Genomic DNA, 22,714 nt, shown 5'->3' on the forward strand with positions numbered 1-22,714 from the left:
CACCTTTTGGATTTTCACTTGGTCTATTGCTGAATGCGGCACTGCATTCGCCGCCTAGCCACCGTGCTTGCGTTGGAAGTGGGTGGATATGTCTGGTCCGCTTTCAGGAAATTTTGAGCAGTTCTAATGAATCCATAAACAGATTCTTTCAACAGATTTAGACATTTTTTAAAAGTTGTTTTCATGCGGTTTAAATATCTGGTGTTAAATTGCTGTTTCCATTTGTAAGATAACAAGAGCTGTTCATATCCATTGCTGTTTTCTAGGCCCCCAGGTAAAGACTGAGAAAGCAATGGTTCACAGTTTTGTTCGTTTCAGAATTTAAGGAAAAACAAATATTGTGATGAACTCTTTGGAATAAATCATGAACATCATTTTCAGAGATGTATGGCCATATTCAAGAATTAACTTGAGTCCTAAAGGTAATTAAAAAGTTAGAAAGGAGAGAGCGTGGTAGAGATAAGGACACTGAGGTGCAAAAGGGGAGCTCACATGCAGGGCCCCAAGTTGTGGAGTTCTCACTGCATGGGTAAGAGAAGCCAGACCAGGAACCATAAACACCAACTATCATAGTAGATACGGGTTTAAACGGCATACAGGGATTTACATTGCTCTGTCCAGGTAATGACTGGCTGAGTATAAGGAAGAGAAAAATTATCTTTTTTGGCCTATTGTCTTTCATTCCATGTGCACAGACAATGAATTCTCTTTTTTTCCCCCCCCCTCTCTGCTTTCATTTCTGAAAGACCAGGCATATAAGGGAGACGAAGCCTTAGATGATGTATACTTCCTTAGAAGTCACTTAGGTTATTTGCATGCTGGAAGTTAAGCACAGCATAAGTTCTTTGGTAGTTCAGGGCTAGTGGATCGTGCAAGATCAAGATCTATGACAGGGTTTTTCTGCACACTACTACCCTAACTCCAAAATTGCATTTTTGTACTGACAGATCTAAAAACATTTCATAAAATACTGCTCAAAGCTTGTCTTATGTCAACTGACAAGTGCTGTCGTAGCAATAAACAAACAGACTCTGTAAGAAGTTTGCACCTGATTTCCCAGTGGTGCTTGTTTCATTCTCTTACCAAGGATTTTCTTTGCTGTAATGTCATCTAGAGAGCCAAGAACGTTGTATTTAAGAAATGATACATAATAATAAACCCAAATATAAATGAATGGGCATGACAGTGAACCATGCAACGTTTTACTGTGTTCTACTCCTATGTATACTAATTGCTTTCTGTTTAATACACGGATATACAGCATGTTACATTAAAAAGCCTACAGATTTCCATAATAATTCCTTGAATACATTAGAACAACACAATTCAAAGGACTAAGAAGAATTAACTTGGTTTTCAAATTAACAGCTGTCTTTACTAACATATATGCTATTTATTTACTTTGTGCATATCAGTATTGTCAACTTTAGCCAACTGAGCCTTTTATTTTTCTTTAGGCTTTTTTTCCTTCTGTTTTCCTGCTCTTTTGCAGTGGAGTTCACAGTATTGTTGAACCACGGAAGCTTTCCCTTTCTAAAAGTCAGCTCTTGATCCTTCTTCAAGAAACGCAGACCATTTGGTCCCATCTCTACCTATGAAATCTTGTAGGAATGTATTTTCTTACAAGGCTTTAATGTGTCGGTGTCTCACAAATCAATACAATACTTTTTCTGAGGGTCTTAATCAAAACTGTTGTTAATGCCAGTAAAAGAACCGCAGCAAGACATTTTGCACCTAGTACTCTCTCTCCCCTCCTCATCACCACCACCATACCAGCTTTGGGCTCCTTTCAGCTGCTGCCAGTACTGGCCCTTCTTCCTGGGAAGTGGTAGCAACATCATCAGGGCTCAGGTGTATTTGCACCATTTAGCAAGCCCCCTTACGTTACTTGTTCAACAGCTCTGACGACTAGATTTGCCCTGCAGAAGTACTGTCAGTCAGGCTGTGGTTGCTTGTGTCCCTGAGGGCTTAGCATACGCTGGAAGGTTAATTCGGATTCAAACAGAACCTGAGTTTTGCATACAGCTGCATCCCCCAGTAGACTTGTGGCTGTAGATTAATCTGGAGGTCATTCAGCAACAGCAGTCCCTGAATTGATAGTAAGCATCAAAACAGTAGACTTCTGTCATCTTCTGCAGTACCTGCTTCTTGTTTTTTAAGTTTCCCCATGCATCTCTAAAAAGCAAGAGCTTGGAATCAAATTTGCATTGGAAACCACTTTAAAAATGCTGAATTAAACACCTCGGGAACTGCTGTGGTATTGCAAGGATTTTAAAAACTATGTGAGATGGTACAGAGTATCAAACAGGACATTTGATTTTTTGTTGTGAATACTTTTTGTATGGAGTGGAGGGTTATTATTTCCTTTGTTATTTTTGATACGTTGGCATCGCCATTAAGTCTCAAGTGTAGATAGGTTAGATTATTAAGCTACTAAAGAATGAGCGATAATTTATACTGTTGTAAAATCTTCTGAAGATGAGTTGTTGGTTTTATTTAAATCTAGGAAAGAGATGATTAACTTAGATTTAGATCCTGTAAGTCTGGCACAAGTATGAATTCAAAATGTAATCTGAAATGTGGAGTCTGTAACAATCAGTTTGACTGTGAGCTACACATGAATAAAGACTGGATTTTGTTGTATCCCACCTTGTACCAGGTACAGCTGGGAGTCCAGAATAATTTCTGTGCTCCTTTCATTTGAATTAAACAAAATCAATATTCAGACATAAGTTTTATTTACATGTTGAGCAATTTAGGGAATGTAAAAAGGAATGCAGCTTTTCCTGAGAACGGTATTCTACAGAAAATCCAAAACAATAAAATATGCACATGCACTGCCAATGAATTGGAGCATCTTTAATTTGTACTCTGAACTGGAAGCTTATGGAAGCTTACTGGAAGCTCTCAGTACTGTTTAACGGCAGTGTACATGACTCTGAAAGGCAGTGTACATTTGATTGCTTGAGGATCACATGAGAGCACTATGAATAGGTCAGACAGCTATTGCTGATCCTAAACAATCTGTCAGCGACTGTCTTCATAACAGGCTATGTTATTTTTCTGATTTGGGGTTGACTTGGCCTGTCCCTTGCAGAGAGAATATGATGGTCTGTTCGGTACGGCAGCGCACAGGAGTAAGTGTAGGCACCAGCAGGCTGGTATTTTCCCTCAGTAATTGCAATTGCTCAGTGTGTGGCCAGTTTGGATTTAAAATCAATTGCAATGAGATGAAGCTGTTAATGGATTGGTGAGGAGTTAAGTATTTCAAAAACTGGTGAACCGTAGGACGAGTCCTGAAAGTGAAGTTCTGAAAGGCAGGATATTGTTTGAATTACTGAGCCTTACCGGATCCATTTCTGGTCCTTGCCTATTAAAAATAATCTCCCTTCGCAAAGAAGGTGAACAAGAAATGGCAGTGTGAGGGCTAAAAAAGACAGCATGCTGCTATAAACAGAGAGGTGCAGGGAACATCTTGTCAGGCGTATTTTTCCTGGAAGTAAAACTCTTAACAACTGAATCTTTTAGTGACTTGGGTGGCACAGTGAGTAAATGTACTTGGCCTTTTCATCTTTTGGGCACAAATCTTGGCTTCTGTTGAAAATGAAAATTAGTTTTGGTGGTTTCATCGGAGCAGACATTTGTCTGCATCACAAGACCATTCAGTCTGGCACCAGGGCTCGTCATTGCTCGAGTGGGGCCCAGCGCAGGAGAACAGGGGTGTTGCAGGTCAGGCTGCAGTCGGTACTGAGCGTTGAAAGCTTGCCCAGTCAGCCCACACTATCGGACTTTAGCCAGTGCTATTTACTTTGCTTTCAAGAGCATCTATTTCTCTCTGTCACTTTCTCTGTCTCTCTTCCTCACACACACTTAAAGAACAAAAACATCTTTTATACAGCTAAGCATTTTAAATAATTTTTCCAGGTCAGAAAGGGAGAGAGACTGGAAAAAATTACAGCACAAAGCTCAGCTTGCAGATGAACGATTGCCTTGTCATCCTAATATCCCCCTTCCTTCCCTTAAACCTCACTGGTGAGTGGGCTATAAGCAAGAATACTGGCTGGGCTCTGCTGGACTAGGTCTCCAGGACAGGACTTTCTGCTGCCTTGCTTTCATCATGCTATTGCTTCTTCGCGGTAGCTCTTTCTGCTTTGTGCACAGCAGATAATGAATGAGTGACTGCAAGAGTTGAAAACATCTATCATAGAAAACATCTAGATAAATTCATTTATTTTATCTGATGTTATGTTCTGCCCTTTTCTATTATTTGCCTGAAAGAGGTTTCTTCTGAAGACAAGAAGAGATCCTGCTACTCTTCCCTAGAAGGGTAGCAAAGCAGGGAAAATATTCACAAACTCCAAGAACCCAGTAGAAATGTAGAGAATAAGGATTTGAGACGTAAAGTTGCCATGAGCAGTGTAGAGATTCCCAAGCTTATTTTAATTAATCGAGTCTGACTCTGGGCATCTGGCTGCTGCTGGGTGGAGCTCACAGTGGGCTAGATTACCGTGCTGCAGGCAGCGTTGTGCTGTCACGCTGTACGTTTTCAGTACCAAGGTGGGTCAGTTGAGCGTGGTCTAGGTGTCTCTGCATTAGGTTGCCATCTGTCATGGAGGCATATCCTAAGTATTGATGCACATTGGTGCAGCTGCAGCTGGCGTGACAAGCAGATTGGGAGGCTCCTGAAGACCCCATACGCTTTTGAAAATGGAACTTAGGTCTTGCATTACTACGTGGTTTTACAAATGTTATCCCAGAAAAAATGCACTTAAAATATGAGATACTTTGAATTTAGTGGCCTGCTGATCTGCATGTGCTCTTTTTTCATCTAAAAGTACTTCACTAAAGCTCCTTCAAGTGAGAAAAATCTACATCTGAAATACCAGCTTTCAGAGGCATGGAGGAGTAGGTGATTGCTGATTAAGATGAGACAAAACAGCATGTCCTGAAAAATGTCCTGAACAACGGGAAAGAGCTCTGTCATATATTTCAGAGTGTGAAGCTCTATTTCCTGTTTTGCTACGTGGGACATGGTTCTCTTAACGCACATGTTCCACTCCACTTGCCCAGCTATTGTCTTCTTCATCTGAAATACGACCCCTTTGTTACAATACATTGGGTATACATGATTCCAAGTAGAGACTGGTTTCTGTTAGCAGAGTCTTTTTCCTCTTCAAAAGCAAGAAAGGAGAAGGTAGCTAATATTAAAAGTATGGGGAAAACTGTTTTTTTCAGAGTACGTAGTTTAAGAATTTGGAGTGAACGAAGGGCTTGCTGCTGAGTGGCTTCAGAGAACAGAAGAGTCTAAGGCTGCTCTGAAATTTGGACTCAAAGGATGCCTGACTGTCATTCTTCAATGCTTTTAGGTATGAGGGGCTGAAATTTTCTGTGCCCTTGAAAATTATGAACTCACAGGATTAACCTGAGCCAAAGGCAGTGAAAGCAGAAGCTATTCAGGCTCCCTCCCCCCAGTATTGTCAATGAACCTTAGTCACGACCTGTAATAGTCTTGGTATCCCCATCTTGTGGTGTTTGCATAAACACTGTCAATCACACGTAAATTCTGTGCTGGTTTTCTGTCATGTGGATAAATACCTTTCGGAGTTAGGTTGAGACCACCAAACTCTTTCCATCTGAGTCTTTGTCCAGACTTATGAAACCTTAAAACTGTAGCATATTACTATGCCACTACTTACCACACCACATTCTTCTTAAACATTTCTCCTACTCGTAAATCAATGGCTCCAGTTCTCTTTCTCTGTCATGCATAAGCTAGGAAGTAACTCTTCCTAGGAAGACACTGTTCCCACAAAAATTAAAGTAAATCCATGTTACTGAAAAACTTTAAAGGGCAAGCACTGTGGTTTTGTTCAGTGCTGTGAGTGACCAGCAAAGTAAAGGGATATCTGTTCGTGTTGGATTAGTCCGACTGCAATGAAAATAACAATAAGCCTTTGGATGCATTGGCAGCAAGATTCTACTTCTTTGGTCTTCCCTTTGACTATGATCTGGCTAATTCTCCCGATGTACTTACTCATGTGTTTGACAATAGCCAAGAGAACTGATGTCCTACAGTTTTTCAGCTCTTACAGTCAGATCTGTTTTTTGGTATTTCTTGCAGGTGGCTTGGGCTGATGGGTTTGATCTCCATCGCTGTTACCTCAGTTTGCTCAGAAAAAAAATGTTTATTCCACTTGAAAGTGGGTAACTTTATAGCAGTTCTCAGAGCATCTCAAAAGCAAGTCCAGTAACATTTAAGGACTTTCTAGAAACAGTTACCAAATTAGTACCAGTCAGTAGACGCAATAGTTTTCAAAGGAATTGGCATAGCTGTGTCTTTTCTTATAAAAGCATTAAGCATTCAGACTGTATATTGTAAAATGAAGATGAACTGAGGTTGCATTTGTCAGATCACATGACAAGAGACTTCAAGACTCATCATCTAGTTTTCTGTGTTCAAAAAAGCCTAAGTATTTTTGTTGGAAGGCAGGTATTCTGCTAGGCTATAGTAAGATCCACTAGGCACTAGACACATAAAATAAAACAGAGACATAGGTTTGTAGCTGATAAGCTTTTTTGACTTTAGTACAATTAACTTGGAAAAAAGTCTGCATTAAAACACAGGTACTCCGTGTCTGTTCAACAATGTTCCAGTTCAGATCGACACACCAGGCCGTGTATGACTCCCAGCCAAACATCTTGTTAAATACTTGCAGGATTTCCCATAGCGGATCTTACTGTAATCAAATAATTCAAACGTTTCTTTTATAAGTAAGTACAATAGAAGGGCAGGGCTTGTGTTTACAAAGTGTTCAGTATGGAAATCCTGTATTAATTGAGGTACATTTACTTCACTTAGGACAGTGTCCACATAGTAGCTCTTTAAATAAAAGGCCTTTTGCTGTTGCCTGTTCCAGAGAGGCAATCACATGCAAAACTAACCCGTCACGTACAGAAAATCATGAGGAAATGGCTTGAGAGATGTGCACTGTAAACAGCAGAGATGTTCCTAGCTAAAGAAGACAACTTTACGGATGATTTTCTCACAGTGGGTGTAAAAGAATATAATTTATAAAAAGCAGTTTTATCCCTATGGAAACTACTCAATAAAGAGGCTGTGTCTTTCTCAATCTATTTCCAGAATGATTAGCACGGGCAATGCCAGATGTTGTCTTTTTGTAATATTTTGGATTCATATAAGCTGTGCTTTAAATTATTATCTTTCTAAGGCAGCAGCTGTATTTTCTGTGAGTAAACACAATGTGCTTCCACCCAGCCCGGTGCAGGATCTGGAGTCTTTATTATTAACAGTAAAGCATTTAAAGTTTCACATAAAGGGTGTATAAAAAGGAAAGATAATATTATTACTCAGTGATAACATTATCACTCAGTAATAGGTGACTGGAATTGCGCTCCTCTGAGTTCCTTATTTTGCTGTGCCAGAAAATGCCAGAATCAAAAAGCCACATACGGAAGAATTAATCAGAGAATCAGCATTTCCCTCCACAGTGAGTTGGGAATTACATGTCGCTTCTATATTCTATACAGTGAAATCTTTTTTCCTTTTTTTCTTGAATTATAATTCTGCTATAGTTGAAAAGAGAATTTTGCCAGTGTATTAAATACCTGGCAAAAAAGGTGTTTTAGAACATTTTTAGGTAAATGTAGGTCAACACAAAGGGATCATACAGTTGGAAATATTTTCCAGTGTTTATGTTCAGATGTTCAGACCTGTCTGGTTCCTCTCTATTTGCATGTGTTGGGGTTATAGGCAGTCCGGCTACATTCCACATTGATTTATATAAATATATTGCAGATTATTAACCTCCAGCCAAATACCAGCAAATTTCACTTTTCAGGAAGGTTTGTGACTTTTCACAAAACTGATTTACTGTGTACAAGACATCTATCTTCCGTGTACGCCCCATTAAGGGAATCATAAAGAGACCAGTATTCGTCTTTATGAGAAATGTGCCGAGACATTTGCTGTTACAGTCACTACATTACCATAATAATTTAATTAATATTTGTTCATATGATGATTACAGATTAAGTACAAATTAGTCTTCTAGTAGAGGTAGGGTGACAGTCTCTCCATATTCTGTAACTCTGGTTCCCAAATTGTTACTCACAAAAAGCTTCTTTAAGCTAAAAGGAATGTGCATGCATCCATTTTCAAACCATGGTGGCTAATAAACAATTTCAAGTGTCTGACCAAAGGTTATTTAGGAAATGCTGTTAAAGTGGGACCACGGCCTTAACATGTTAAATCTATATCATCTCAAGTGAAACATACTGTTCTCTTAAACCTGGATTACAGTCTTCACAGATAGTTGTGCCAATTCTTATCTCCCTTTCTCTTGTGAAATATTTTGAGATTTAAGGTAAGATGTAAGAACTCAGAACAAAGTGTTTTCCTAGTCTGTTTGTCGGATGTCCTCTTTGAAAAGCAGTGACCCCCAAGGCTTTGTGCGTGATCTGTTGTCTGCAGATCCTGCATATAAAGCCTTTAGTCCTAGGACAAAGAATAAAAATATTACTTGATAATGTTATCAGAAATCCTGCACTTTGCACAAAGTAAGGAAGCAGTTATTCTAAGAAAGAGGATAAAAGATACATGTAATAAAACAACGTAACTGCTATGATGTTGACCAAAATAAGCAGTAGTATCAACAATACTTTGGTTTGTTATCAATGATAGGTTCTTCAGTTTTACAGAATAGACTTTTTTCTCAATAACTGTATTCATACATTTTTTAAATCCACTGTCACCTAATAAAAGTGGCGATTGATTTTCTGCCTCACTTCAGAGAGAAAGGCAATCTGATCTGTACAATTTAAAACTAAATGAATAAACACATTCCTAAAGTACGTGAGTGGGGAATAAGCGTCCTTCCATCTGTAAGATGGTTTCCTATTGTGATTTTGTAGAAGTGGGACTTGAGGAAGGATAGCGAAAGTCACTGGTAAGAGTATAGGTGTGAAGCATAGAAGGATGGGCAGTTGTTTGTGAAAAAGATAAAACAGTGATTAAAGCTGGTACAGTAGATGAAGTGGAGAAGATGAGAGAAATCCTAATTAAAAAGAGAAAACAATAGAAAATAATCAGATAGGAATGTGACATTATGAAAAACTCCAAATTAGTTTGAATTTGATGTTGTGCAACAAGGTGAAATGATAGAGAAATTTCAGTAAAAGAATGACAGAAAGTGATGAGAGAAGAAAGCTTTCTTAGTACTGCCATCTTATGCACAAAGCTTTTTTCCAGACTGTATCCTGACTCCGAAGGCATTCCTTGCATCCAGGAACTTGCAAGAATAATCAGAAAAAAATATTCTGATTCTGCCAAAGGAGATTCAATTATAAGCCGTGTAATGGTGGGCATGGGAGTTATGTGGGAAGAAAATGAAGGTGCATGTAAACACCCTGTATGTTTTCTCAAAAATTTCTCGCAATTTTTCTTTATGTAAAATGACTGTAAGTGCTGTAGCATAGAATGTGGATAAATATCAAGTAATTTTATGCAGTGACTCTAATTGCTCTGTCCAAAAAATATTTTCTTTTCATGTAATTATTTTACTTTGAACAGCTGATGAATTCTTAATACTTAATCCTGTTTCAGAATCCACACATGAAAGAGAGAAATTATATTATTGATGTATCAGTAGTTATCTGATGAATCAAGAGCTCAAAGATTGCTCTACCTTTGGAAAGCTCTTTTTTCCATTCTATATACTGTAAGAAATTTAAATAGACATGTATGAGCTGCAAGGTATGTATGTCTGTACTGGTTCCTGTATACTTACTTCCTCTTTTCTTTTCCTCCTCTCAGATTGTTTGATGTGTGCACCGTGTCACGAACAGACAGAGAGACCAAGTTAACATTAGTGTTTGAACACGTGGATCAAGACTTGACTACTTACTTGGACAAAGTCCCAGAGCCTGGAGTGCCTACTGAAACTATAAAGGTATTTAAGAAGAAAGATTTTGGATATTATTTCAGAAAATACTAGGTAGGAAGCGCAAAGAGATAAATCACAAATGCAAACTGCGTTTTGATTCCATAGGATTTTGTTATATCAAAATTGAGTAATGCCCAGCTTGGGACATGAATTGCAGCGCAAAGATCTGTATTCACTAACAGACGTAATCTCTTTGTGGAAATGTTGCACTTGTGTTTTTGTTCTCTTTTAGATTTATAAATCCCCTGAATCTCTACTGTTTTACCAAGTGTAGCATTCCAAATCATTAAGAATGACCTTTGCTTGCAGCTGTAGGCAGATGATTCCATTATTGTTTAGTCCAAGACTACTTGAACCTTAACTACAAGGTGTCTGGTAGAGTGCTGGATATTGTTAGGATGGATAAAATAAATCCTGTGCTCCTATTCCCTTCCCTTTGCCTTTTGTTTCCCCAAGAGACCCCTTTCGTTTCATGTCCCTCTTGCCAGAAAGGTTTCTATAAGTTCCAAGAGCAAGAAATGTTCACCGTGGACCTGTGGCGAGCTCTGCAGAGGACGGGCTCAAGGAAGGGGGTAGCCGTGACCAGTTGTTGTAGAAGCTGGGAAGGCTCTCAGTAATGCTCTCAGTAGTGGAAGGATGGTCATGAAGTTTTCCCATCGTGTTATCTCGTACTCTGCATCTGTAAGGGAGGACCTCTTCCCAGGATGGGACGTGCTTGCATTATTGGTACTAAAATATGTATACCAACTCCTCTCCTGGGAATTTCACAGCGAAGTGCTACATTGAGGATCATAGCTTGAAATGTTTGACAAAATGTTTATGCCTGGGAACAGAAGCAGAGGGATTGATGTTCCTACATTTTGACTGTGCCTGTTTAACATTTCTTTTGATTTTTCTTTTTTCATGAGGAGAAATAATTTATGCGTTCAGAGATGGATTATCTTGCATTTGTATAAGTACTTTCTGGAATTATGTTGTGTCATCTTAGTCTGGCAAGAGTCCTGACGGAGGAAAAGAAAACATGAAACCTATCTGAAATTTAGTTGTTTTAATATTTTTTTTGTTAACAGCTTCAAACTTAGGAGTTGTTTGATCTTTCAGTATAAAATTAGACATAAAACTGATAAAGATCTTTTCACTCGTATCAAAGTCACAAATCTATAACATCAGTCAGTTCCAGCAACCATGTTTTTTAAGCAAACTTAGTGGATAAAATAAAATTTAAAAAAAATGGTTACAGCTTTGATTCAGTCTCAGCAGAAGACTGGAATGTACCTCTTGCATTCGAAGGACTCTTTTATGATAATGCTTTTAGGGTTCCACTTCCTTCTAGGGCTTTGAAGCTACCTAAGGGAACTGTATTTCAATGTAACTAACATTGTGAAAATAACGTGCAAGGTGACTGACATATTATCTAACTAAATATATTGATATGGATGAAATGGGGAACTGAGTGACCAAGCCTCTGAAGTCTCAGTTTGAAATATCTTTCAAGCTATGTTTCATTTAAAGCAAATAGAAGAGGTGAGCATTGGACTAAAACATTTGTGATTTTCTAAAAGCCTGTTCTAAATTTGCAGTAGTAGACTGTAATACGTATGTGTGAACATACATTTCATGAACGTTATATACTGGTGAAGGAAATTGCTGGGTTTACTTTTGAAAAGCACTATTCTGCATATGTGGTTTACTAGTTCAACCCAATTGATATATCTGATAATTTGGCACAATAAAAGAGAAAAATTTAGCCACACAGAAACAAGGAGGAGCAATTCTTGTCTTTTATGTACAGTGCAAGTTCCACTGCAGCCAGTGAAATTAGTGAGTGTAAAATTCAGCTTGTGGTACGTATAGCTCTTTTTTAATAGGTCAGGAAAAATGTAAGATTGCTGTTTACTTGGTTGTCACTGTTGATTTTGACGTTTGCACAGTAGCTGATGTGTTATTTCTTGAATTCTGTTTGGCACGGGAAAAAACAGAGATTTGGTTAAGTTGCACACTGTTGCTTCACTATTTGTGTGAAAACAGCCAGTTTATGGAGGTACTTTTGCTGATAGTCAGGGCTGATCACATGAGGAAGGATCTCAGGGCTTATTCCTAACGCATTTCGATACCTTTCTAATGATACAGTTTTTATGGATATTCCTGCTAGAAACTGAAGCAAAGCATAGTTATCCTGGCTGCAGGGAAATATTGCCATTTTGCAGCAACTAAGCATTTAACCCAGAGCACAGACATCGTTAAATGACTAATCTGACTTTTTATAGTTTGGCTTTTGAGGTTAATATGGATTTGTACTTCATTTACTTTCCAGAATTGCAGACAATTTGTGTAGAGTATTTCCCCTCACCACTAGCACAGTACAAAACAACTGCCAGTATTGTAAGGCCATCTGTTAAAGTTCTGCATGTGTCAGCAACACAGAGGTGCCAAATGAGCCGAGTAAGCTCTGGATAGCTTGAAGTTGAAGGATCTAATATACCTCTTTGGCACCATGGTGTAAACTCAGCAGTTGTTAGTGGAACTTGAATGACATAAAATTACTATGAGAGAAGTATCAGCCCCAAAAGATCTTTTCTGTGTGAATTAACTACCATCATTACATACCATTTGGGGGAGGGAGACTCAACTTTTGCTGGTTTGGGACATGCTGGGTTTTTTAGTTACCAATTGTCAAGGAATATAAGTGATACCAGTACCGTTTTAAGAATTTCCTTTATGTTTAGCAGATAGTAGTCAGACTGTGGCAGTTCAAAGAAACTAACCGTATCAATCATTTAAATACAACTAAAGCTTTTGTCTTAATGCTGCTCAGCAATGCCTTTCTAATGTCTAAAGCCCTGCAGCAAGAGTCACCCGGGAGGGTATTTTAGGAACATATCCACAGGTGCCCATAAAATGATAGGAGAGAGGCAGTTTCCCTTTGAGGCATTGCCCGGTAGTGGGAATACTTACCCAGGGTGTAGGGCAGACATGCTCACTTCCCATCCCTGTCACCAGGAGCATGAATGCTGTGGTCCATTTCTGTGGCTATAGCTCTGGCTACTGAGTTCTAGGTTATTCTGGACAGAGGTACTTTAAATCTTTTCTGCTGAAGCACTTCCATTATTTTTTAATGGAGTATGCTTTGGGCTAGAGGGATGGAGAACATGACTCCAAATACTTGTGGACATGGCATTCACCTTTGAAAAAGAACTATGTTCAAGCCCTTAATATAATTAATATGTCTTTGTAACTACTGGATTGTAGTCCTTCTCGCCCTTGCTGGCTTCCTCTGTCAGACCTGATTAATATATGTTCCATACAGGATGAATCAGAATCAGCAATGACAACATCTTCCTTCTTTCCTCTCTACCCATCATCTCCTCCCTTCTTTTCTTCCTGGGATACTCCTTAACTTTAGGGCAGTTTATGTGGAAATGGAAGGTATGAGTTCAGTTTCCTTAGGACACAGCTGTTAGTCATGCACAGGTCTTTGGTAATGTTAATGGCGTTAGCAGTTAAGCCTCCGAGAGAGTTGGCTCATTAGGAACTTTTGTTAGTTGACATAAGGGTGGTGGAAACGGGAATGACACATCTCTGCCACAGAAAGATTAAAAATAAAAAATAGTTAACAGGCCACTAAAGCATTTTGATGTGTTAGTCTTTGGGACTGAAGCATGTTGAAGCTGGGTGGTCACATTTTGATGTGATGCTTGCGAGGCTGGCATGGGTTTTTTGATCCTAAAGGATTTGGATATGGATATGGTTGTTATAACACTAATTACATTTTTAATATGGAAATCTTGCACATGCAAACAAGTTGATGTTTATTGATTTAAGCTATTGCAATGTATATAACAATATTTAGCTTTAAATTAATATACGCATGTGATGGCTTGGTATATAGTGCTGTAAATTAAGTGGTTTAGGAATGGCTCTTTGGAGCTCCCTCCAGTCATCTTGTTCTGCCAGGCCAACGAGTCTGTAAGAATGAGAGAGGATAATAAACTGTTACCGAGGTTCTTTAATTTTGGTAATGAAGAAAGTTAACTTTGCAAGGTAGCGTCACTATAAGTAAACTTGTGGCTTCTTGCAATAGTTTTCTTACAACTGATCAGAACTTAGCCTACCCAAGCTACGCGTGCTAACTAGGCTGTGCCTGTTTCAATCTGACAGTCAACAGGGGAGGGAACAGATCAAAGGCCTCCGGTATAGCAGGTGCATACGTTATCTATCATGGGATGTTAGAAGAGCTGGGAACGTCCTTCTACCCAGGTCTGTGATCTGTGAATCTTCATGGTATTCCCCCCAGCCTGCAACAGGGCAGCCAAATCACAGAGAGAACAGGGTTTAAGGTATATCCTTTTCTCTGGCGTTTCCTGATTCCTCATTCAAGTGAATGGCTTCTGCGGATATTATTCTGTATCATCTCCCTTGCATAGGAAGCCTAGTTCTACGTCTGATTCAGGGATCCAGATTTTGCTATTTAGATGCCTAAAATTTAGAAAGTACAGCAGTGAACCTAATTTCCTTTTGTGGATTTATCTGGTAATAGCCCAAAAATTGAATTTTAAAATTTTACCCCCATTCCTAGAATAAATGTTGCTGTTGTATCCCTGTGCATTTCCTGTAACTTACATTACCTGCTATCAAACCAGGCACACTGGTCACACCTTTGCAAGACTCTTAGAAAATTAATATGAAGATGTTGCTTCTCAGAAAGCAAACCAGTGTTCAGTGTTGTGAGGTGAGTCATCAGCCGTCTGCCACAGTTGTACCTACTCAGTCGATCACATATGAGATGTAGAGCAGATGTCACACAATCATGCAATTCTGAAAACAACACAAGATATTCCGGGAAAACAGATTCACCAGTACTGAGAGTCTTCAGAGTGTGGCTGTGTTTAACAACATCAAAGTTAAAAGTCACTTAAAAAAAGAGCCTACTCAAATTAGTAAGAAAGATACTCAGAGAAGAGCTGTTACTAACATTTTCCTTTTGTGGTAAATAAAGAAACAAAACTTAGTGAGGAATTTAGAGTCCACAAATACTGGATACCCAGCTGATACTAAGAGGTTTAAATCCATTAGCTTCAGTGAAATGATGCCCATTTACAGCTGCTAAGGATCTCATTCTTTGTGGAGTATTTTGCAATAAATTTTGTTCTGAATCCGTATTATGAATTGAAGAAGAGTTGCCACTATAAACAAATGAAAAACAAAAGGACTGAACTGATATATTATTGTGTGATAAATCTTTTATTTTTCTCTCTGTTATCCTACTACCAGGGGTTGGGCTGCTGCATGGAAGGGTAGCAGGAGAGAGCGCAGGTGCCCTGCACAAGTGGCAGCTCTGAAGAAACTAAATCTTAAAAAGAGGATATTCTCCAAAGGGTGGTAGTTTCCTCTGTTGCAGGTGTTGTCATTTCTTTCCCATACTGTGCTGCATGTAGAGACACAGCCACATCTCCTCTGGTGCGGTGCTGCAGGTAGTAATGTACGGTCTGACCAAGGGGCTAGGAGGAGTCATGATTCAAATGAAGGGACTGCTGAGCACAGGATGCCACAAAATATAATGTTGTATCCGTACAGTTACTTCTTTAGCTTGGACCTTTTTACAGTCAGTCTACAGCCGCTGATTTTAATTATGATGGCATTAAATATCTCCAAATCCCTACCATTTCCAAATTCAAATGCAAACATTTTCAAACTGATGATAATGTATAGTTGGTTTTTTGCAGTGCTGTAGCCCAGGACTGCCCAGACCTCCATTGCTTGCAAACTGAGAGCTCATAAAAATGTGAGGCTCTCCAATAATTTTAAATCACTCTGTCCTGACTAAAATGATTTAAAATCGTTGGAACGCTTCACATTTTTTCAGTTGTTCCAGTTTGGAAAGCAGTCAAGCAACATTGTAGCATAATGCATGAAAGCAATCTGCCTGAAATAATAATTTTAGTCGTTCAAAACAATGACACTGAATTAGAAATGTCACTGTGAAAAGATGTCTATCAAGGACTCTCTAAATAGGCATCTCAACCTACTTTTCTTTTATGGCCTAAACTCTCAAGGCAGCAGTACAGTCCAGTAGGGCCCTAAGGGACACATCCTTTTCGAAGTCAGAAGGAAGCTATTGTTTTCAATAGATGGAGGGCCAGAAATCATCTTTATTCGGAAAGACAAAGGGAATTAAGAAACTGAAGAGATTCTGAATTGTGGGCAGGGATGGAGATTGAGCCTTTAGTAGAACAAAATTTATGATCAAGTCATTGCAAAATTGCAGTATTACAAACACTGGAAGTGAAATGTTGCTATCAGCTCATTTCATTTCTGTTAATTCTGCAGAGCTGGACGTTAATGCGGTTCAAAGAAAAGCTTATGGATCCTACTGCTCTGGATTCCCTTGAGACGCTCTCAGATTATTAGTGACACTGGGGTTCTGAACATGAATGTGGTAGCAATTGCTATGTGAAATGCTTTGATGACACTGAAAGAAAGAAAGGGAGCACGTGGTAGGAATAATGCTCAAGGAGGTGTAAAAGTGGGGCTAGACTGCCAGGCAGCATGTCAGAGACAGTGCCGTACTGTTCCACAGCGAGCCCGTGGCAGTTCCTCAGAGCAGGGAGTATTTTCAAGATACTTTCCTTTGTGTCATGGTGATGGTGTATAGTCGCAACTTGCTCTGCAAGTAAATCCTGCCTCAGTGATCAGCAGAAGTGTCACTCATGTTTTCAGAGTCTTTCTCTTCATCAAAGATGAGATGCCACAGTTAAAACAATTAAGAGAAAGCTGTTACAGCTCATGGTGCATGTAAAGCAGTGGCAGAAAAATAGACTGAAATGTTTGGATTTACCCATGTTCTAAATTTTGCTTACAAGCCATATGTTACTTTTGACAAGTAATTTGAAGGTCGGACTGCCGCAGATGTGAGATAAAGAGGAGATGTTCAAAGAGCCGTTCTTGATTTTTATGGGGGCAGATAGGAATCACTTTCTTAATAGTAGTTTCTGCACTGAAAGGAAATCAGGCCCCTATGCCTCTGCATACCCACAAAGCTATACTTCATCCCAAAACAAGCACAGAGAGATGGGGAAGAGGAGGCAGAATGACACAAATTGTGACAAGGTAGATATTTGGGAAACCTGGCCAACATATTTTTTCTTGTTGAACTCCAGATTCTAAGGGTTGAACTCAGCTGATCTGGGACAAGAAGCGTTGCAGCAGGATACGTTTCCCATCTCAGCCAACCCAAGTTATTGTAGCTCAGATTCTCTATACCAGGATATTCACAAAGTGTCCATATTCATTCACAGCAAATATACAGCCGTAGTGTAAAATAATTCAAAAGTTGGCCACAGACAACTCATAGCTAATAGAAGATAATATAGTAATCAAATAAGTTATTTTTTTATAAAACTTTTTGCTCTTCCACCCCAAGAGAAATTTAATACTCTTGCGCTAGTTGTATACACTGCTTTTATGCCAGTGAATAGGCAGGTTATTGTATCCCACAGTAAAAATTAATTTGAAGCATGTTACTTTAGTGGCACACTGATTTAATCAAGATATGTTGTGTTTGTTTCTTTTCCTCTGTAACAGATGTATTTAGCTTATGCCAGAAAACAAAGCCCATACAAATGGATAGGGATGGAATTTTTTTGTGTTGCATGTTTTCATATGTAGAACTTAAAATTAGCTTTAAGAATTTTTAAATTATTTATATATATATTGCACATAAACACACATACATATATACATATAATTATTGTAAAAGTCCTCTAACATATTTGCAGAAAAAATGTTGTTATTTGTGCAAGTGGGAGAAAGGGAAAGGGAAAGTCAATGATCATCACTCTACTGTCTATGAAGTTCATGATCTCAAAATAGCTGTGGGCCAGAAAATGCCAGAACTGGCAACTCAGAATGCTTAGAGAAGAGTCAAAAGTACAAGAATACAGAGGGGGTAGCACCAGTTCTCCTTCTGTGCCTAGGGAGTGGTTTGGTGTATATTTTCTTTATATGTATACACGTGAAGGCATACTAAACACACGTACACATATATATATACTCATGATCTGCTGATTCCCAGAGTTCATCCCATAGGCTTATGTTTCAGCTCATCATCAGATACAGCTGAGCTGGAATGAGGTCTGTTACAGTCATAGGGAAGAAATAAAATGGGACCCAGCCGAGGCTGTGCCTCTCCCTCCTATTCAGTGTGTCGGATCAGAGACACATGGAGAGCCTCCGTCCCACCCGCCCCTGCAGATACCAGAACAGACACGGTTCCTCTCTGCTTCCCGTCCTCTGGCCATCAGGGACAAAACTGCAGAGAAGCACCAGCCAGTGTCATCAGCCAGCTACACTCAGCTGCTCTAGCAACCAAAGCCAAAAGCTCTGACACTCAGAGGGTTTCCAGTGATTTCAACTCAGTGCTCTCTGCCTGTGCTAATCCCATTTTTTCCAGCCCTTTCTTCCTTCCATCCTTCCCTTCCACCTTCATTTTTTCACCTCACTTTGACTCTGTATTTACACTGTATAGCACTCTTCTCTTCTGTTCGTTCCCTCCCTCCAGAACTTTTCCCTCCATCGCTTTTCTTTCCATTTTGCTTATCCCCTCCTAACTGACTCCACTCCCATAAAACAGTAACATCATGTAACTGTCACACTGTTTCTCCACCTGGGGTCTGTCTTGTCCATTTTATTTGTGAGCTTTTAATGGAAGAGGTTGTGTGAAAACCCTTGATTGTATAGTGCCCACCATAATAGGTCCTCCTTTTTGGCTGGCCGTTACACAGTACCTTGTTAAACATGAATCACGATAATCAGATCCTACAACAACATTGTTTGTCTAAAATAGTGCTTCTCCTCTGCTCTGCTGTTTCCCCACCACAGCCACTTCACAAATTTGCACAACTGCTTCCTTTATATATCAGTGCTCTGTAATCAGCGTATGGTTCATGTTACAGGTTTCTCGGGTTTCAAAGTGAAATAAAATGAGCTTTCTTCCATTTTGAGAATATCCTTCTTCTTAAGAAGTCCAAACAAAGACACACGTTATTAGCAAGTTCGCAAGCAGCTGCCAAAAGACAGAAAATTTAGAATAGAAACACAAGTGAAATAACAGAAATACTGCTTGTTGTTTGCTCTTGGTGTGACAGCAAGGGAAAATATTTAGAAATTAAAATGATTAACTTATTTGTAGTTTTAATAAAGCAGACGTGGTTTTGTAATATTTGCCAATGTCGGTACTCCAGAGCACAACTATGGGTCAAATCCTTCTGTGATGTAACTGTTGGCTTCTTAGGGTTCCTCCAGGGGTGAGTGTGGTGCAATGCTATTAGCATCAGTTAGCAAGTAGCCTTTCATTTGTTTTCATGCGAAGCCTGAACAGTTTGCAATTAAGAAAGAGCAAATTACAAAGGCTCAAGCTCCTAGATCAAATCTGTCCTTAATTTTTGGGTTGGAAGCCTTATCCAAAGACTCATAAACATCAGTATTTTAGGTTCTTCTTACTTCTCTGTTATCATTACAGCTATACAGTACTACCACTTATGTCAGTATACATAAAACATTTAAACTCATGCTGGAATATATACCTGAACCTTCTGATTCAACTTCAGACCTTAAAGGAAAAACCCCAAAGGGAGCAGAGGCTCTGCTCCAGCAAAGCACTTAAGCTTCTGCTTACTTTTATGTAAACAGATTGCTTCGGCTTTAGAAGTGAGGTTGAAAGACTGCAAATTAGAGGAGCTAACAGAGAAGAATCAGTTGCTATCCTGTACTACTGACCTGATGAATTCCAAGGTTAGAGCAAAGAAGAACTGAAACCGTTGTTTCTGTAGTCTCAGATTAGTCATAGACATGCACTTTCCTTGTGTTTAAATGCTTTGTCAGAGCGAGGAAGTAGTCTTCCCTCAAAACTTACGTGTAAGCAACATCTGTGCCTTTGGAACCAGACTCCTGACTATTCACAAAAGTGTGTCAGAATTGGTCATCATAGTAAACTGACTCAGTAATGGAAAAGGGCTCCGGAGGATCACAGGTTTGACGGACTGGTTTATTTATTTCTTTTTTCATTAATATCATAACTGTTCTGGCCACAGAATTTATCCCGTTTGCCTTTGAAAATTGTGACCCTTAAGAATACCCATTTAAAAGAAGAAGCCGTTTTTTACCATCATGACCAACTCATTAGAAGCCAGCGCGTTGTATCTTTATTAATGTTGACCAGTGCCTTATACCATAAAGGGCCCACTGAAATTAGTGGCTTAATTGCAAAGAAGGTTACTGCTCAACAGTTTTCACTGTTGCTAAATATGTGACTTCGCAAACAGCGCCATAAAAATTCTAAGTATTTCTAAAATGTCCCACTGCTTTGGTCTATGCAATAGGAAGCATTGCACTGTAACTTTAAAATGCCAAAAATAATCAAGAAGACATGTTAGCCATCTCTTAAGAGCGTTTCATTTCCAAGCCAATAAATTCAGCTGCTGAATTTTTGTCCTTTGTTTTAGGATGTGACAGTTCTGTTGCATAACTACAATTAAGGAATCTCAGAAGGCTCGAAATGTTACAATATTCTGTGGATGCAAACGCAGAGTCGGTTTTCGTTTAGTTTTACAGCAGGGAAGGGGCACTGGAATGGCAGCGTGTTGCCTTTTTTTAACATCTAGTTTATGATTCATTCTAAAATATTCTTTCATTTGGAATTAACTTCAGATATTCCTATTCTGACAAGCAGAGTAAATATTTTAGCAAGGACTTTTTAGAGAGAAATTTTGACAGTAACATACTCCTCCCTTAGTGTTACAAAGGAAATACTTGCTATCCAAACCCAGAGACGGCATTTTAATGGAAATGGTTCCAAAAGAATACGTAGGATGTTACAAATGTAAAATGCATTTAATGAAAGAGTATACAGATGTCTTTCATGTATTTTAAATAAAAATGTCTAATTTGAGACTTGAGAAAGTCAACAGCAATCTCTGAGCCATATGCTTGTTATTACAATAGTATGTTGTGTATAACTGTCATTCAGTGAGAAACAACACAGACCGAAAAGGAAAAGACATATAAAAACACGAAGTTAAAGGAGGAGAGACCATCTTACAAAGCATTTTTTATCATATTTTTGCCTTGATTAGGATATATCCCTTTCTTGCTTTTTCTTTGCTCACATAATTCCTGCCGATGTCTATAGGGCTTATTGAAGACATAGGAAAGGGAGAATAGAGGCCAAGCTGCGTGGGCTATAGTGAACCAAAACTGCAAAGAGATGCATACTTGACAGAGTTTAAAATAAAAATAAACCACAGTTTCTTTGCTTGGTTTCTGGAGCAGAAAGTCGCAAAACAAGCAGAAAACTTTTGGTTCTTGATGAAATGGTTAGTTTAGCTTCCTTACCTCAACTGCTCTGAGTGTTTCAGACTTTAACCTTCATTTCAATGAAAAGAATTTAGACCTAATTCGACTTAGGTTTATGTCTGTGAAACCAGGACCTTGGAAAATATTTCAGAAGTAGCTTTAGCCTTATGTTTGCATTTTGTTCTTTTGCAAATGTGGTGGAGGTAACCTTGACTTGCTAGTTAGTGGAGTCACACTTTATTGTGACAGAAAACTAAGAACAGTCCTTCAGTGAAAATAACAAAGACCTACCCCATGGTGATTGATGATAACGTTGTACAAGTGAAATGAGCTGGAAAGTCATCATCTTGTCTTTTCCTTTGCCACAGGGGAAGCATAACAGAGAGATTTCTTTTCTTCTGGTCCTGATAAGGAATCTAACAAAGCATAAGGAGAGGTTACACAGCATGGAAATGTGTTACACCCAGCTGCTCACTAGCTTGCAAAGCTGCAGTAAATAATACAGTTGCTATTTAATAAACAAAAGAAAACAGAAGTCCTTTGATAGTGATCCCTAGCCTCTCTCATTTGCCCTTCTGAAGATACGGTTTGTTTCTACTTAATTGACTGTCATTTTGGAATAACAGAGTTTGATATTGTATTGTACGATTTGTATTTTTTTGTTGTTGATAGGGAAAGCCTGCTCTTTCTAGGGCTTGATTCAGCAAAGCACAGACGTATGTGCTTCAGGTTGTCTGGATCGTCGCTACTTTTATTCTCATAGGTTTTCCATGAATGGTTACAATGAAGATACACAAGAAGACATGTAGTTTTCTTTTCCAAATTGACTTACATAATCAATAGCATACTTTTTTGCTTGTCACAAGTTACCCTTTTGAGAAGCAATGATGCATTTGTCACAAGCTACGTTTGTCACGTGCATCATTTGTGACACTTTACTTTCAAAAGATACTTATTCATGGAAGCAGTTTGTTCCATTAATTGGCTCTTTTTACAAGTTAACTTCTAACATACCTTTGGCTTTTTATTAAAAATCTCTTAGAGTTTTTGTTTCGCATTCAGGGAGGTGAAGGAAGGGAGAGAATATCGTGCCTGTGAAACATCAGAGGCAATCTTCTCCCCACCCAAGAAGACTATTGCCTCTCATGTTGCACCTTTCCCCCTATCCCCAAGCCTCACCCTCACCTCCAAAGCAGAGCTGATTCTTGTCTATTGTGCTAACATTAAGAAATAAGTAGGCTCATCACTCATTGTGTCACTATGAGTTGAAGATGCCTCCTTCTTTAAGAACCAGTCAAGTGTTCAAAAGAAAACAAGGCAAGGTTTACACTAATTTACGCTCATGTAAATCAGTGTCATTTTGCTCAGGACTGGAGGGGCTATGGCCCATGGCACTTCAGAGA

General features: G+C 38.9%; 1 protein-coding gene across 1 annotated transcript in view; it reads left to right on the forward strand.

The window, feature by feature from the left end:
• Nucleotides 1–22,714, forward strand: part of CDK6 (cyclin-dependent kinase 6) — a 128,281-nt gene that overhangs the window by 18,601 nt on the left and 86,966 nt on the right. Inside the window, exon 2 of the mRNA XM_009330512.1 lies at nt 9,833–9,968. Coding sequence (XP_009328787.1) covers nt 9,833–9,968 — 136 coding nt within the window. The remainder of the gene's footprint in view (nt 1–9,832; nt 9,969–22,714) is intronic.

This window comes from Pygoscelis adeliae, unplaced genomic scaffold (genome assembly GCF_000699105.1).
Source record: "Pygoscelis adeliae isolate BGI_AS28 unplaced genomic scaffold, ASM69910v1 Scaffold27, whole genome shotgun sequence".
In the NCBI taxonomy this organism is placed as follows: domain Eukaryota; kingdom Metazoa; phylum Chordata; class Aves; order Sphenisciformes; family Spheniscidae; genus Pygoscelis; species Pygoscelis adeliae.